The following is a 19127-nucleotide window of genomic DNA, read 5'->3' on the forward strand; positions in this document are numbered from 1 at the left end:
AGGTCTGGTTGAAATTGCACGACATCCCCCTGAATGTCGCGTCCAGGAAACTCGCTCCTCGCTTTATTGGTCCCTTCAAGGTGGAGGCCATTATCAACCCCAATGCTGTCCGCCTGAAGCTCCCAGCGTCCCTCAGGATCCATCCAACATTCCATGTCTCCCAGCTGAAGCCAGTGTCCACCAGCAAGTTGTGCCTAGTACCTTGTGGACTGGGAGGGATATGGTCCTGAGGAACGGAGCTGTCTCGATCCCTTTTCCTGGACCCGTCCCTGATCCGGGACTTCTACCGGGCTCATCCAGGGAGGCCCGGCGGAGTGCCTGGAGGAACTCGTTGAGGGGGGGGGGGTACTGTCAAGAGTTGGTTCTGTCAGTGCCCTCCTCTCTCCCTTTTGTTTGAGTTTGTCTCCCTCTGTCTGTTTTTCCCTGCATGTGTTTCCCCTTTGAGTTTTGGTTGTCCAGGTCCGGTAGACGTGTCCTTCCCAGCTGATCACCAGTAGGACTATAAAAACCCTGAGCTGACAGGCATGCAGCGCCGGACCATTGTTATCCTTCCCCTGGTAAACTCTTTGTCGGATTGGCTCCCGTTACTCGTTCGTTGGTTTTGCTCTCCTTGTTGTTTGTTATATTAATCGTTGTTGTCTTTTGTTTCTTTCCATAGTATCCCGCGTTCCTGTTTCCTCGTTCTGTTACCTGATCATCCATCGTTTCCTCGTTCCTTTTTCCCCTCGACCGTCTAGTCCTCAGTGTATCTATTTTTCCCCTGTAGTTTGTCTGTCGTTTATATTAAACTTCTGTTTGTACTTTTACCCCGTATCCGTGTCTGCATTTGGGTCCAGTCCCTTTGTGTTATTTCCCCGCACCGTTCATGACAATGGACCCAGAACAAACCAGAGCAGTGTGAGTAAGAGAAATGGTAACCATTAACAGCTTAAACACTAACCTAAATAGACTGAACCAAAAGGGAAAATGAACTGGTGCATTTTCCATTTTGGTTTAGTTCAGTCTTAGAGATAGGGTAAGGAGCACACACATTCAGAGGGAGCTCTAAGTCGAGCCGCTTCACGTCCAAAGGAGCCAGTTGAGTTGCTTCAGGCATCTGATCAGGATGTGCCCTGGGCGCCTTCTTTTGGAGGTTTTCCAGACAAATTTATATGGTAGGAGACTCCAGGGTAGGCTTGGGAATTCCTCAGGATCCCCCAGGAGTAGAAGATGTTGTTGGGACAGGGACATCTGGAAAACCAAGGCTGCTGCCAGGCTGCTGCCACCCCAGTCCCAGATAAGTCCAGTGATTGTACACATCAAAGTGTGTTTACAGGAGTTGAGGAGTTTCACTGCATCTGTAGAAAAAGTTGTATAAAGTCTTTTGTGTCAAGTCTAATAAATGTCCTCATATGATGTCCCTTTAGTAAGCGTGGCTTGGGTCTGAAGACTATCAGTTGGAAAAGTAAAAGAATCGCTGTGGAGTTAGCAGAAGTGTTCTTACCGGACCTCTGTAGCCCGCTGCTTATCTCTGACCTCACCTCTGCCTGAGGCCAGCAGCGCAAGGCTTCATTAGCTTCTACTACTAGCATAACGCATCTGGATCTCAGACCCAACCGTGGGTGATGACGTTGCATTGTGGGCACTATTATCAGGCACACCTATGTTTGTCAAGTCAAAATGTCTGCATTAGAAAGGTTGGTCTCCATCTTCAACTTCTGTCAGTTTAGGGTAGGTAACGCCAGGCAGCTGACAAAGCTTTTGGCATTATAATATTGCACATCTATGCAATTATAAACAACGTAATCACTGATTGATAATTTACAGCTTATCAGTAATAATTAACAGTTATAAACCAGTCCTTGATGAAAAATGAATCAGTGGATTAATCGTTGCATGAGTCTCACCTCATTAGGCTCCCACTGCCAAGCATCGAATGTGGGCAATCTAAGAGCTTCTACTGTCTCCCTAGACAGATGGTACTACACACACACACACACACACACACACACACACACACACACACACACACACACACACACACACACACACACACACACACACACACACACACACACACACACACACACACACACACACACACACACACACACACACACACACACACACACACACACACACACACACACAAAGGGCAGTAGGACAGACAGGGAGACAGGGGCACATGGAGAGAAGAGGAGAGGAGAGAGGGGAATCGTAGGTGAGACAGATTCAGCGAGCTGGTCAGTCTTACCTCGTTGGCCTCCCACAGCCAGATGTCGAAGGCGGGTTTTTTGAGGGCGTCTATGGTCTGTTTTGACAGCATGTACTGCAGGCAACAGAGCTCGCAGTTAACCCTGTCTGCCTCCGCCTGACTCGGGGGACACAACTCTACATACCACTACACACACCTACTGTAATGTTCATGCATATATACAAACATCTTACATCTCTCTTCACAAGAGGACTGTATAAAAATGCTGAAATTCTGTTCAGTTATTAAATGTACACAAATATTCCGAGCAGCCACACTGAAGGAAGCATCAGCTGTCAACAGATGAATGTGTTTCTACAATACAACTTTTGTGCAAACGTTTTATGGATTCCCTGGTGTGTTCTCAAGGGTTTCCCAGTAGAGATGAAGCGATGATTATCTCACAGTGACCTATTGTACTGCACTGACTGATTTCTGTGAACAGACATGGACTAAACCCTATCTACATCTATAAACTGTCCAATTACATTTTAAAAACTGTCACATTTGAATTAAACGTACATGAGCCCCACATGTTTGAGAACCTTACCTTTGGGTAGGAGGGCACATCTCTGCGAGGAGTCAGCTTCTTATTGTCCTCCAGGAAGTTACTGAAAAAAACAAAAAGCTTGAAGCTACAAAGAAGTAATAATAATAATATTAGCTAAGTACTACTACTTCTAACATAATAGTATTAAATATATGAAATTTATTATATATAATATAAGATCCAAAGAGTCAGTAAAACAAGCTTGATCTCCCATGTAAAAGATTTGAGAGTGAACCTTCAGCAGTCTTCTCTTCTTTAGGTCTAATACTAGAACTGCCAGTGGCTCTGATTCGAGTGGACTGCATGGAACCTCAAAGTATTCAATATTAAAAAAAAAAAAATTAAAGTTTATATAGATACATTATAATATGAATTAATTGTGTAATTCAGTGCTGTGAAAAAGTATGTGCATCCCGTCATTTTTTCCAAACTTTGTTGCATTAAATACTCAATTTAAAATGGATAAAATCATCTTATTCCTCATCTATCTACACACTAGATATCATAATGACAAAGCAAAAACAGATTTTTTTGAAATTTTAGCAAATTTAGGGGTTTAAGTATTTCTTGTAAGGGTGCCTGAAAATCAGATAGAAAGAGTATGGTGATGTTGATGGGTGTGTAAAGCCTGTAGCTTCATACATACTTGCAAAGGTGCTTCAACAGAGTAATGGGGGCATAAACTTGCACATGTGATATTTCAGTTGTTTTTTTTTTAATTTATAGATTTGCAAAATTTTCTAAAAATCTGTTTTTGCTTTGTCATTTTGATGTTTTGTGTGTAGATTGATGAGGGATAGGATAGATTTTTTTAAATTGAGTCTTCAATGCAACAACGTTTGGAAAAAGTGACAGGGTTCCCATACTTTTTCACAGCACTGTATATATAAATGTAACATAAAAATAATTTGAAAAATGATTCAAGAAACTAATAAAACTCAACTATTTAACATGAAATGTTGTTTCATCATTCTTATGTTCATAATAGAAGTTCTACATGAATTAATTTTTATTTTAAAAATGTACTTTTTCAAACGTCAGTTTTTATTTTGTTATGTCAGTCTTGATGACAGTGGTGTTGTCACCCCTCTCCCATTTTCAGCCAGTCACATGTACCCTGCTTCCCTCTCTTTTTTTAAAGTTTTCTTTGACAATTTTTACTTTTATTAGGCAAACGACAGCGTCGAGGTGGACTGGAAACAGGGGGAGAGAGAGGGCTACAACATATACTGTATATGCACTTATATATGGCATGTACTGTAATCATTTGGCTACAGAGGCACTCCCCCTGCCTATCCTAAAGGTTGAATATGTAGAATCTTTATTAAAAGCTATTTATTTTTTAAAATAATACACCCACGGGGGGTTTTGAAAGAAAGAAGGAAAGTATTGCTTTTCCATAAAAAATATATTTAGTCTGAATTTAAAAACATTTGACAGGTTTGACAATGACTTTCTGTCCCGTTCTGTTTCCATTGTAGCAGCCAATAGCGTTGGGCGTTGCAGGTTGCCAGGGTTGTCTGTTGTTGCTACAGAAAGAATCATTTTGAGTTGAGAGCTAGCTAATGGATTCCACAGCAGTCAAAGAAAGACTTCCAGTTGAAGAATGGCTAACGTTAAATACTGTTGTCAAATTAACTGATTAGTCCAAATTACTCGTTACCCTGTATGATTCATCACCGACATGGAGCAGGCTGATCGCTGACACACTCTGAAACCAACCTGGCAACCTGATTGCTGGAATTCTTTTTTTATTGTTACCATCCCATCTTGAGACACTCGATGGTGGTGTTCTATTTAATCTCCATATTCAACCTTTAATATATTGAACACAATCTTTGCAACAGCACCTTCCATGACTCTCCTTGGATGCTACTGTAATTGACTGTAGTTATCCTCTTATTAATATCCTAAGAAGCACACCAAACCCTGATCTAACCATAACATATGCTAACTTTTGCTAATAATTAACTGAAATGATTAGCCTTATTGAATATCAAAGTAGTGGTGATTTATTGTTCCTGCTATTACTGCACTGCACTGCACTGCAACCAGGCCTTGGAAACACTATCAGCAGTCTCACGGCAGTGAATCATTGTTAGTAAGACAGGAGTTAGACTGTACTAATGAATAGAGCAGGGAAATTCAGTGACTATTGTGCTTCTGTTGTTGCTGTCACCTGTTGTTTCTGGATGCCATGTCCTCACGGAGCTTCTTGATGTCGTTGCGACATTTCTCAATCTCCACCACCTTCATCCCCTCCACTGTGGACAGTTAGAGTCATTCATTAAAACGTCACAAGTCCTTTATAACAGATGATATTTTTCAAACCTTTAACCTCATGACACCATTCGTAACTGCAAACATAAAGTAGCTCAGAGCATCTTTGGGTCATTAACCAAATTATGATGATATTATTTGCTGCTGGTGACTGGTGGGTTAGAGCAACAAGGTCAGGTCTCTACTGACCCAACCAAACATCTTGCCATATGCGTTAATGAAATATCAGATGATGATAATGTTGTCAGTCACTTGTTGATGTCCTGCACTTTAAAGGTTTGTATTTTTCTTAGTGTATGGTAGTGTTTATTGACTAGTAGAGCACTTTTGTTGACTGTTGGTTGTTTTAAATGTGGCCAAGAGACTCAACTATGCACAAAAACATAGGAACTGGCGTACAGAAAAATGGCCGCAGGGTCTCTGGACAGATGAGTCCAAATTTGAAAAATTTGGCTGCAGTAAAGGGGAGTTTGTTCACTCCAGCTCCCATTAGAATAGGTGACCATGACGACCAAAGTCATGAGATGATGGAGATCTGTGTGGGTGCCACGCTGTTGCTGTAGCGACCAGGTATCCAGGCAATTGGCATGCTTGTGTGAAGCGGCAGTACGTGAGATCTGAAACAGCTACTACAGTACAACCAGTCAGGGAACGTGGGTCCTGAACGACATCATTGTTTCAAGAGTAGGTCCCATCAAAAGTGATGCTTTGGTTGCTCTTTCTTTGACTTTTCTGTCTCTTCATGAGTAAGAAAACATTTATGTCCCTTTCAGCTTTTTAAAACCTTAGGGATGTTCGAACGAGCAACATATTAATGAAGTATAAATGAAAATTGATTATTAATTTTTTAAAAGCTTGCTGCCTTTCAACTTTTGTGATGAGCTCACACCTGTTGATCAGTTCACCGTTCCTTTGCTTCTGAAGAAAGCTGCCTACAGTAGAGTGGGGGAAGTCGCCATGGTGACCAAAGCAAACTCAGGGCATGTTGTCATGGTGACTGAAAGGGCCAGCGCATTATGAAATTGCAGCCGCCTCACGTGGTGAAACACATGTAAGACAGACAAAAGGCCTTCAGCTATCTGTAACACACTGTGTCCTACATGTAAATGCATGATGCATTACACACAGCGCCAGCACACATGTACACACACACACACACACACACACACACACACACACACACACACACACACACACACACACACACACACACACACACACACACACACACACACACACACACACACACACACACACACACACACACACACACACACACACACACACACACACACACACACACACACACACACACACACACACACACACACACACACACGTAGGTGCTTCACGCACCATATTGCACACCTACACACACTTAGGTCACACAGGAAACACCAAGAGTGAGAGAGATGGAGAGAGATAGATAGATAGATAGATAGATAGATAGATAGATAGATAGATAGATAGATAGATACTGTAGATAGATAGATAGATAGATAGATAGATAGATAGATAGATAGATAGATAGATAGATAGATAGATAGATAGATAGATAGATATATGGATAGATGGATAGATGGATAGATGGATAGATGGATAGATAGATAGATAGATAGATAGATAGATAGAACTTCACCTAGGCAATTGTACTCACACTGGTCAAACGAACTAGACTTTAGCCGTGAAACGTGCTTGGGCACGGTACGGATGGACAGTGTGAGTGCGCCCTTAGTGCAGCAGATGAAATACACATCAAGCTTATTTCCCTTCAAAATGTGAAGATGTCCAACAGTGCCAATAGCTCAGAACTGGCAGAAACCAGTGGGACTCAGGTCCACCTATCTACTGTCCTGAACACTCTAGAGAGAAGTGGTCTTCATGGAAGAGTTGCAGCCAAAAAGCAAAACCTCCGACAGGGAAAACAAGGCTAAGAGACTCAATTATGCACGAAAACATAGGAACTGGGGTACAGAAAAAAGGCAGCAGGGTCCCTGGGGTGATGAGTCCAAATTTGAAATATTTGGTTGTAGTAGAAGGTAGTTTGTTCACTGAAGGGCTGGAGAGCGGTAGAATAATGAGTGTCTTCAGGAAACAGTGAAGCATGGTGGAGGTTCCTTGCATGTTTGGGGCTGCATTTCTGCAAATGGAGTTAAAGATTTGGTCAGGGTTAATGGTGTCCTCAATGCTGAGAAATACAGGCAGATACTTATCATGCAACACCATCAGGGAGGCGTGTGATTGGCACCAAATGTATTCTGCAGCAGGACAACGAGGCCAAACACACAGCCAATGTCATTAAGAACTATCTTCAGCGTAAAGAAGAAGAAGTCCTGATGAAGTGACGGTCTGGCCCCACAGAGCCCTGATCTCAACATCATCCAGTCTGTCTGGGATTCCATGAAGAGACAAAATGATTTGAGGAAGTCTACATCCACAGAAGATCTGTGGTTAGTTCTACAAGATGTTTGGAACAACCTACAAGCTGAGTTCCTTCAAAAACTGTGTGCAACAGTGCTATGGATGGATGGATGGATGGATAGATAGATACTGTAGATATAAGTTTTATGAGGCTGTGGTTATCCTAAAGATCACACATGTAGACAACTGAACTCTTGGAATCCAATTGGGTTATCATAAAGTGTCTGTAAAGGGAAGACTCATGGGTTTTCATTCACATATTTTGCGGTCAGAGGTCAAGGGACCCCTTTGAAAATGGACATACCAGTTTTTCTCTCCAAAATGTAGTCGAACTTTGGAGCACTATTTGGCCTCCTTTCAGGCAAGCTAGCTTTAGGTGGTTGGTACTAGTGGATTATTTTATCTTCTAGTTTCATGTGATACCAGTATAAACACTCTATCTCTAAAACGTAGCCTGCTACAGCCGCCAAAGGACAAAAAGTCTGCAGGGACACTATGGTTATTTTACTTTAGACATGTTATTCCTCTATCCTGGCAGCCTTTATCAGTGAATTTAACTCTGAATAATTTCTTACAGTGCATTTACCTTAAAATGTAGTTCAGATTAGCTTAGAAGCACATGTCACAATGCATTTCATACTGATATTGTGATAAATAGTTAAACATACTGCGGAGGATTGTATTGATGCCCCCCAGTCCTATTTGTAAATAATATACCCATGATATACATATATACATCTTCAATATACTTAAAACCAGGGCAGACGGAGCAGGGACCCCCTATGTGCATATAATACTGTACTGTATTAAAATAATTATTGACATACTCATCTATTCATATATCATGTTGAAGGCACAATGATCTGTGGATGTGAACTTGTATTGAATCAGTTTGTGTACAAGTGTGTACAAAGTTATTCTGCTCTGTGGTATAAAACACACATTTACAGAAGAAGAGCAAAAGCATCAAAGCAATGATTACTTAGGGCCAAAGGTGGATAGGAAACCATAAGAGTCCCAGATGAGCACTGGTAGAGTCTGGCTTTTGCTTTCTCTTGATTTGTGTTACTTGTGAAAAACACTTACTCCATGTACAACTCATATTTTCAACGTGACCTTTATCTTTAATCACAGCCTTAATGGGAAGGATTTCATGATTGCAAAACGATCACTGACTAAATGTTCCTGTGGGTAATTACTGGCAGCTGGCCTGGTGAGAACACTGAGACATATAAAATATATAAAAAAAACATGATGGTAGGACAGTGCAGCACGCCTGGCTAACACAACACCTTGTTTGATCGTATTTTTTTGTAGCTAGCTTTTATCTATGGAAAATTGAGACATCTATACTGAGTGCCAAGATGCCATCTGACATGTCGGTAAAACTATGTAAACCTTTGCAGCATAGTGAGTGCATCACACTTCCTCATTGCAGTCAATGAAATGCCAAAAACCTGGAAACTGATCATGGCCGGCTGAGGAGGAAAGGGCATCTGTGCATGAGCCCAGAGGGGAGGTTGTATAAGTGTGAAGATGACACATTCCTTTCCACTCTTAACAAGTTAAAATTCGGTTAATGTTCAGTAGATGCTAATAACAGCAGGAGGTCAACAGCCTCTGGAGGTGAATTAGCAGACAACATAACCTGTGCTGCTTCAACTTATCTAATCACAGTCTCATAAACTGTGGAGGAACACTAGTTCAGACAACATGCACTGAAGGCATGCAGTTATCTCTATACTAATGTACACTAATCAGTCACAGCACTACTGTACAGCGCTTAAGTAATACAATTTTCTCTGTAAGGAAAAGACACAGCGACCTATTGAATCTTCTTGGGAAGCACAGCTTACACACAGAAGTTCATACGACTTCATCGCTTTATCTTTCCTCGATCAGATAGTCGGGCCAGACTGAAATATCTCAACCACTACTGGATGGACTGCCATGACATCTCTTAACAGGCTAAAGGGGGCTAATCAGGAAAAAAAGGAAGATTCCTGGTGGGCCAGACTGGTTAATGGGCCGGTCACATGGTCGGTAAACGCGATATATCATCTTTTATGATAATATAATTTTATAAATAGATCATGTGGGCTGTCATAAACACAGTGGCAAACTGCCATGCTGTCTACATACTGTGGCGCCCACCCCAAGCTCACTGAGCTCAGTTCTGTGACACGTTGACCTTTATTTACAAATAAAGACCAACTACAAAACCAACTAATAAACACCTGTCAGGCACCACGTAAATGGTAAATGGACTTGTACTTTATAGCACCTTTCTAGTCTAGTACTTGTCACATTCACCCATTCACACAGACATTCACACTGATGTCAGTGGACATCTACATACCATCTAATCTAACCATGCACACCCGTGTGCAGCATGAGGAGCAATTCAGGGTTCAGTGTCTTGCCCAAGGACACTTCGACATGCAGACCGGAGGAGCCAGGGATCAAACCGCCGATCTCTCGAACGGAGGACGACCTACTTTACCTCTGAGTCACAGAACAATGGAGAAAGAAATAGTCTATAAGTAGATAGAGAATATAGATAGAAAGAGAAAAAGGCAAGCAGTAAAGGCCATAATAAAAAAAGGAAAGCTTTGCAAGCAGAAGCTGACAAATGTGCCTTACTCAGCGACTTCTCTCTCATTCCACTATTAAGGTGTAAGCAGCAGCAAGTCTTCCTGCCATGGGGGTTTCGGCAACAGCGTTATACATCTGGATCCAGCTACAGTTTTGCCTCCCTGTCCCGTGCAGCGGGAAAAAAATTGCATGGTGTGGCTAGCAAAGCCCTGTCCAAGAAACGCTTTGCAGGTTGGCTTTGTGACTGTCTCTCCCATGCCTGTAGACAGGCTCTGGGAGCTGCCATCTAGTCAGACTCCTCCTCATTTCCTCTTACCAAAAAAGGGCATTGATGTGACGTTGGGGGGGGGGGGGGGGGTGTTACAGAATTGAATTAGCCACATTAGCTCACATTAACGCCACCACCCAGGAGCTAGGCTAACCGAAAAGAGATTACCCCGGTTCCAGGAGTGAAGTGCAGCCAGCGTTTATGATCTATGATTTACACTGATATTCAACACAGTACCATGCTCATAGACTGTAAAACACCACCTGTTGGTTCAGTTGATGGAAGAGCAAAACATTTTGTCACTTATGGAAACACCACCACACGAATGACTGCAGTCCAGGTCCAGATGACAGAGTTAGCATGCTAATCCTGACAACTAGCCTCCGAGGAGAAGTGAGGGCCAGAGGCTAGCTGTCAATCAAGAGGCCACGACACTAATTATTCATAAACTTTAACCTCCAATAAAAAAAAAACTAGCCTGGTACAAAAATATTCACCCTCCTCAGTGTTGTCATGGAGATATGACCTAAACACACAGAAAGCCCTAAAAAGCTTTAATTATGCTGTGAAAATTGGCCTGTTTAACATGGGGGTCAATGAGAAACTGCTCTATTGTGCAAACTACTTCTACTGGACACTCGGAAAACTGCAGTTTTTGGCACTGAAGTTGCTGTGGTGGGGGCTTGATCAATGCACTTTTTTGAGAGTTGAGAGAATGGATCTCAACGGAGAAGCTGCGTCCATTTTTTAGACAGTCTATGTGTGTACCAGATAATTGTTTGGTGGTCCTTGCTACATGTCATACATGCATCCACAATAAACTGTCAAATAAAGGCAAAGAATGAAATATTTGACAGGGTTCTACCTATCAGAGGAAATTTCAATGGCTTGACTGAAGTTATAAAATTTAGGAAGTGAAAAGTGATGATTCAAGGTGTTGTGTTAGCCAGGCGTGATTCAACCATTAATGATCCGTTAAGCTTCAAAAACTTAATTTATATTTGAGACTCATGGCTAGGGTCATTGTATGAAAAAAAAAAAAAAAAAGTGACCCTGGGCAGGGGGGGTATACTATTTCGAGAAAGGAACAGTACATCTATAACCTCAGCCTGAGTCTCGAGAAGGTCCCTGTGCTGTGGAAGACATCCTGCCTGGTACCAGTACCAAAGAAGGTGCGTCCCGGCACCTCCGAAGACTACAGACCGGTGGCGCTGACGTCGCACCTGATGAAGTCCCTGGAGAGGCTGGTCCTTTCACTTCTTCGGTCCCTGGTCAGCTCATCACTGGACCCTCTACAGTTTGCCTACCAGCCGAAACTAGGTGTGGAGGACGCTATCATCTTCCTGCTCAACCGTGCCTGCGCCCACCTGGACAGAGCGGGGACCACAGTGAGAATCTTGTTCATGGACTTCTCCAGTGCGTTCAACACCATCCGGCCTGCTCTGCTGGGACGAAAGCTGACGGCGATGCAGGTGGACCCTCCCCTGGTTTCCTGGATTACGGATTACTTGACTGGTCGACCACAGTATGTCAGACTGCAGGACGGAGTGTCTGACACTGTGGTCAGCAACACTGGAGCTCCACAGGGTACTGTTCTTTCCCCATTTCTGTTCACCCTGTACACCTCAGACTTTCAGTTCCTCTCTGAATCCTGCCACCTGCAGAAGTTTGCTGACGATTCTGCAATTGTTGGCTGTGTCAGTGAGGGGAAGGAGGAGGAGTACAGGGGCGTTGTGGACTCCTTTGTCGACTGGTGTGCAGCTAATCACCTGATTCTAAACGCCACCAAGACTAAGGAGCTAGTGGTGGATTTCCGCAGGAGTAAATCTGCCCCCACACCCATCTCCATCAACGGCGTGACTGTGGATGTTGTCCAGGATTACAAATATCTTGGAGTATACCTGGACAACAAACTGGACTTTTCCAAGAACACTGAGGCACACCATGCTGAGGATGTTCTATCAGTCAGTGGTAGCCAGTGCCATCTTCTTTGCTGTTGTGTGCTGGGGCAGCAGACTGAGGGCAGCAGACGCAAAGAGGATCAGTAAGATCATCAGGAAGGCTGGCTCCGTCCTGGGGGTTACACTGGACTCTTTGGTGGCGGTGTCTGAGAGGCGGATGCTGTCTAAACTGCACAGCATCCTGGACAACAACTCTCACCCTCTCCACAAGCTGCTGACCTCCAGCAGAAGCACATTCAGCCACAGACTCATTCTCCCCCAGTGTAATACTGAACGCCGGAGGAAGTCTTTTCTTCCGGCGGCCATCAAACTTTATAATTCATCTCCCCCTGGTCAGGTAAGGAACAGTGGAGACACTGTATCCTGAAAATGTCACTTTGTCACTTTATATCATCACTGCACCACTTTATTCAGTTGTACTGTCACTTACTTCAGTAAGTAATGCTGCTATACTACACTGTCACTTTATACCACCACTACATGACTTATTTGTGGTACTGTAACTTACTGCTGCTACACTTTACACTGTCTCTTTATATCACCACTACATCACTTTATTTATTTATTAATGGTACTGTAACTATCTGCTGATACACTTACTGTGCTTTAGGACATGCTGCTACATTTCACTGTGGTTTACTGTAACTTACTTAAGTACGAAATGCTGCTACACTCCACTGTGCCATACTGTCACTTAGTTCTGTAGGAAATGCTGCTACATTTTTAACATTTTTAACACTTATAACTTATCGCTTCTTCTCACTTATCTAGTTTGTACTTATTTCATTTCAATCTGCTGCTTACCTGAACAGTGCGTATTGTTGTATATTGTATATACAGTACCTACGCTTAACCACGATGTCTGTTGCACTCTGTCACACTTAGTTCATTGCTTGATTTATCTAATGTTAGCTTTGTTTTGATTTGATTTATGTTAATGCTTATTGTTACTCTGATCCTTTCCCAGCTTTGTATTGAAACTGTTGCAAAATAATTTCCCTCGTGATAAATAAAGCTTCTTGAATCTTGAATCTTGAACTCAGAATTTCCAAGATCAAAATCATAAATCTACGAGAAAAAAACTTGGATGTTCTCTGGATTAAAGTGGCAAATCTAGGAGAAAGAAGTAGCAGATGTATGAGAAAAAAAGTCAGAAAAATTGTGTTTTGCTTTTCAAGGCACTACACCGCTTCAGGATGTGACTGCAGTGGATAACCTGATGAAATTACAAGAAATACTTGTGACTTTAGACCGGAATCACCATATTATCATAAGCATCTGGACTTTAAAGAGACATTGAAGTGCTTTTTGATTGAAATATTACCCCACTCCTCTACAATGGCCCTAATACGCCGTCATACAAGGCAACCCTGAGGTAAGATCTCCATCTGTGAAGTGTGTACCTTTTTTCTGGAGAACATATCTCTTGTATGTGAGCATGACAGCTGATAACAGAGGTGTGTAAATATGACAGTGATATGGTGTGAACAGACTTACACTCTACTCTCTTCTCTAACATGGCGAGACGGTTGGTGACCTCGGTCTTCAGCTCGTTAATCTTGAACGCCCTGCGGACAAATGGGAGGGACAGAGAATGAGACAGAAGGAGTAGAGATCTGCATCTGAGACTTTGTCTCTTCTTGTATATTAACACTAAAGACGCAGGTGGATATTTACAGCTATTGGTAAAGTATTATAATATATATATAAAAAACTTTCCATACACTCCTGCACTGCTCTACTCTATCTCTAGTATTCTAACTTGTGTATTGGACGTCTGCAAACCTGTAAACCAAACAGAACTGCAGAAGTGATGAGTTTATTATAGTCTATCACAGGGGTGGGCAATTCCGGTCCTGGAGGGCCACTGTCCAGGACCGAAATTGCCCACCCCTGGTGTATAAGCTAAAAATTCCTTAATCCACTAATCCACATGTTAGGTAATTTATGAAATACAAATGTACATTAAATGAATTTGTAGTTACCAGGATATTCCAATAAAGCTAAACTCGTTTTTTTTAAATTCTTGTTCAGATTAAGTAAGAATTTGAAACCACAAATATCAGTTGATTCGTCAATGATGAAAATAATTATTGTAGCCTACAATAGATTCTCATCAGTTTATTTAATTACTCTGACAGTGCCATCACTGTAGCTATAACTACAGTGCATCACCCAGTCACAGTCCCTGTGCATGATGTGTGAAAAGAAAACCTGATGTGAGAGCTGATTCATAGAAGGAGCAGCGAAGTCACATCTGGGGTCAGTGCGGAAGATTAGTGAGAAGTACAAAGACAAAGGCAGGAGGCACATATGACTTGATTGATTAAAAGGGACAGAAGCACCAAAAGATACAAGTAACATTCACATGTTTCAACTGCTTGTAACTCTTGATGAGGATAAAGGATTACTTCATGTATAAGTCGAGGCAGACCTCCTGCCTCTTGGGATGATGAAATGTGTCTAAAAACAGTTGGTACAATAACCTACAAAACCTAAAAAACAACGTTGTTTTTTCTCCCAACACCAAAAGCATACAGTACACTAGAAAACACTTACAAGAATTAGAAACGATGAGACATGCAAAAAGAGAGTTATAGAAGCCAAAGACATAATTTAGAGTAATTCCTATAAACTGAAACTGATCAAATATGCCCATGTAATATCTACACAACAGCTGCTTAAGTAGAACGAGTAGCTAGTGAAGATCTGCTGCCATGTCAACATATTCAGCTGCTTACCTTGAAAACTGCTCTGCTACTTGCGTCAGTACATTCTGAAAGAGTTCCTCTTTATCTGAGGAGAGAGCAAGCGTGGAGCTGTGTTACATATAAACACCCACACGCACTCTTACACTGTCAACAGACTGTTGGTCCGCACACACATATAGAGAGGAGTCTGGGGTAACCAGCTTGAATCCACTGATGCCAAATATCTCATTATAAACACAATAGATACTAGACACACTGTGCATCACCAGTCCTGTTAAACACATTCAGACATAAACACATGCAGCGGTTATGTAAGTCAGAGCATCATTAGAAAGCAACAGATGGCAGAGACAGAGGAGTGAGAAGAGAAAACATAAATATAATGTGCCCCCTTCCCTCTGGTCTCACCATCAGTGACCAACAGACAGCTTGATGTGTTAACAAAACACTTTTGATTCCTCTTCCCACACACTGCACAAACAAACTTAGCCCTGCCATCGACTCAAAAATGCACTGTTGTGGGCAAAGTCCAACACAATGGACCAATAAACTATAAATAAACATTTACAAGAAATTGTAAAAAAAAAAAAAAGAAAAAAAAAAAGATATTGTCTGTCAGTAGTAGTTTGTACATTGTATCATTCACATTCCATGTTTCACGCAAGGGTCACCGGTCAGTGCAGACTGTTGTTTAAAAATTCCTCTCTCTGATTAATTAAGCCGGTTCAGCTGGAGTGACTCAGGTGACTGGATTACTTTCAGACAACAAATATAAAATGCTGGATTATTTCACTTAACAAGCTTGTTTGAGGTTGTTCCAAACATAACATGTTTCGTGAGTCTATCTTGTTAAAAATAGGGGTTTGATCATTATCTGAGGTGGTTTGGGATAAAGCCTATTAAGTTGACTCTGACTAATCAGAACATGTCAAATGCTTTCCCAGGCTCCTCTCTCCTTCACAGTGCCTGCCACAACTGTTACATGTGAGCCAGAGATTGGGAGTCAAGTTTGCAACTTGGACTCAAGTCGCACTTACTGTTAGTTAGGCACACTGACATTCATCTTGTTACCAGTTTTAATATTGCTCTCCTCAACCTGCAGATCAGCTTGAACCTAACATGTCCAGCCGAACTCCACTCCAGCCCACCCCACTCGGGTCTCACCCCTTCCGGATCCCTCTGGTCCTGTTTCCCCTGGTCTCCTTCCTTGTTTCCCCAATGGATCCCCTTAGCTACCCCTGCTCACCAGCAGGAAGTCCCCGGACCCTTTTCCATTCATTTTTTGATTCAGTAAAACTCTCTAATCTAAGCTCAGTCTCCTGGTGTTTGTTGTCTGCATTGTGGATTAAGTTCTGCAGCTTAAATAAGCAAAGCTTAACAATTATTGGGTTACCAATAAGTTATGTATAAGTCATTAGTTGGAGAGCCAGTGTAATTATACAAAACGGATGTACTCATTAGATTATACATTGGATACGTGTACGCAATGGACGGCGCCTTCTGTCTGTGTTCTGAGTTCATTCAATCGGTATTTATGCGATGAAAACCAAGCAGTACCAGCAGAGGCCGGGGCCAATAGTTCAAGCAAAACATGACCATAGGACACAATGAAGAAGTTTTTAAAATGGCAGAAGTGACTAGCAATGTATTTATACATTTATTATGCATCTATTAGGGCGAGTTTGAGTCTTTACTGTCTATTTTCTCTTTTCCTCTCCTCCCGCTCAGCTGTTGTGTTTAACAGAGAGCAGCTGCAGGACAGTCACTAACTCGTTCTGCTACCAATGTTAGCTGCTCTGTATCAACAATATAGGCTTTAAAGACATGCATGCAGGCTGAAATTAACTGCAGTGTTCACAGCAATTACCAGTAATTAGCCACTAATTTATAGTTCCACTGAAACACTGAGGCATGTGCATGGCGGAGACAGAGACACTTATGTCGGAGTACTGTTATAACTGCCATCTTGTGTGTGTAGAGGTCTTTGTGCTTTATTGTAGCAGACTGCTGTTGTTTTCAGGACATTTAATGAAGAGAAACACCATCTATGTCAATGCTTTATTACGTAGTATGCAGGCTGGCTGGCTCCTTCCAGATTTAGGCTGTCCTCCTATGTATAGATATAGAAACATTTTCTATAGGACCTATTTCTATAGCTATGATTAATAGCCTCACAGATCATCGCCATCTACTGTGTTTTTGCCTCTTTTTTTAGAGGTACATCATAACCACCTCCTATTCCACGTTTGTTGTTGTCAGAACTAGATACTTCTATATCTATATATGTTTTCATACAATATTGCAATAGCTTGTTTAAAGTGATGATATACCTAAAACTTAAGCTCAAAAACCTGAAACTTGACTTGGATTCTGGCTCAAAAACCTTAGACTTGAGCCTTGACTTTGATTCTGGCTCGAAGACTTGAGACTTGACTTGGATTCTGGCTCATAAGCTTGAGACTTGGCTTGGACTCCAGCTCAAAAACTCAAAACTTTACTTGGATTCTAGCTCAAAGTCTTGAGACTTGAATTAGATTCTGGCTCAAAAACTTAACACCAAAGATTCGAGATTGTGAGCAGAGTTGATTCTATTGTCAATCACCATTAGTTCCACAGATACTGAATACACTTATATGCTTACATCCATTCTATACAAACAAGTGTGTCCAAACAAGAGAAAATGAATTATATAGCAGTGAAAGTTACAGTGCAGTGAGAGTGCACAATTTTCCTCTCACTACAAAAGTGTCTGAATTTTCCAAGTTAAATGTTCAGTGGTAGAAACCAGAGGCAGCATCAAGCTAGTTTCAGAGTTTAGTTGGACTTTGTATGAATTGACTGTCAAAACAAGAATGCCTCAGTAAGTATAGGTAATGGTTTTTCTTTTCATCCCACTGCTCTACTGTTGTAGCCATCTGACTGCATATGCTCACACATCAGTGCAGTTTGACCTGTTCACTACACAAGCATTTCAAATGTACCACCTGAAAATTGACACTGATGTGATCTTAAGGGCCTTTACACGACACGCGGTAAAAATGCTTTGTGCCGGCCGTTCCATTCATTTCCTATGGTGGAGGCGGCAGCACCCAATATAGTGACGCGCACAGCTCAGATTTGCCTCTCTAACGCTGCACTCAAAGTTCATATCAGTTGAACTTTTACCTAGTTGCAGCTGACCTTTCAAAAGCGCAACCAATGAGATAAAAGATTTGAGTGTGACGTTCATGTTTCCTAGGCAACCAGAGAGCGACATCAAGCCGGCTAGAAAGATGGAGCAAAAATGTATTGTTTGTGTGTCCGAGTTTCCCAGATTAATGTCGTTTCACGATCTGGGAAGAAAACGTAATGACTGGAGGTATATAAGCAGTCACATCAGGTTTGTGAATAGGCAGTTTATGAGCTAACGGTTGTTCTAATACTAACGTTGATTTAGCTGTTTACTGGGTCCCTGCGCCAAACCTCACGGTGAGCCCTGCACAAAAAGCTTATCACGTGAAGGCCCCTTAAGTCTCCATAAAATGAGTTATATGGCTTTATGAGATCGGGAGCTTTTTATAGATGTTTTCCCAGGTGTATGTGTGTGTTTGGGGGGGGGGGGGGGGCATGTATTTTTCTACACATTATGACAAAACAAAAGGTAGCAGTTGGGGTCAGGGTAGACAACACCTGGAAAGACGCCGCTGCAGTCCGTCTGTCGATGAAAATCCAGACGAAAAGAATAAGCAAATAGGCGAAAACAAGGCAGACAAAACCAAGGGTAAGTCTAGCCAACCACAATTGTATGAAAAAGACATTGAAAGCATTAAACACCTAGTACAGGAACTGAGTGATGAGGAGAGGTAAAAGGTGGGACTGTTTACAGTGATGGCCTCCTCTTCGAACACTCCCCCTAACCAGCCTGATGTTGTGGTAGAGGAAAAGTTGTATCAAGGTTCTGAGGAACCTCAAAACATGATTCCGCCAAGTCCGGCCCCAGTAGCCCAGGTTACTACCGCTACATCACCAGAAAGGAAGGGTGAGGACCTAGTCTCAACCGCAGTGCTAATGGTCCAGGTAAACCCAAGGGACACCACAAACAGAGGTCACTCTGTTTTTCAGGGTAATC

General features: G+C 42.0%; 1 protein-coding gene across 1 annotated transcript in view; it reads right to left on the reverse strand.

Annotated features, from left to right (window-relative positions):
- pde9aa (phosphodiesterase 9aa) overlaps positions 1-19127 on the reverse strand; it is a gene marked incomplete at its 5' end in the record, with an annotated part of 78828 nt that overhangs the window by 28447 nt on the left and 31254 nt on the right. The window contains 5 exons of the mRNA XM_083921497.1: positions 2234-2308; positions 2784-2844; positions 4963-5047; positions 13806-13876; positions 15050-15104. Of these exons, the coding sequence (XP_083777623.1) occupies positions 2234-2308; positions 2784-2844; positions 4963-5047; positions 13806-13876; positions 15050-15104 (347 nt within the window). The remainder of the gene's footprint in view (positions 1-2233; positions 2309-2783; positions 2845-4962; positions 5048-13805; positions 13877-15049; positions 15105-19127) is intronic.

Source organism: Echiichthys vipera (genome assembly GCF_963691815.1).
Source record: "Echiichthys vipera genome assembly, chromosome: 10".
NCBI lineage: Eukaryota > Metazoa > Chordata > Actinopteri > Perciformes > Trachinidae > Echiichthys > Echiichthys vipera.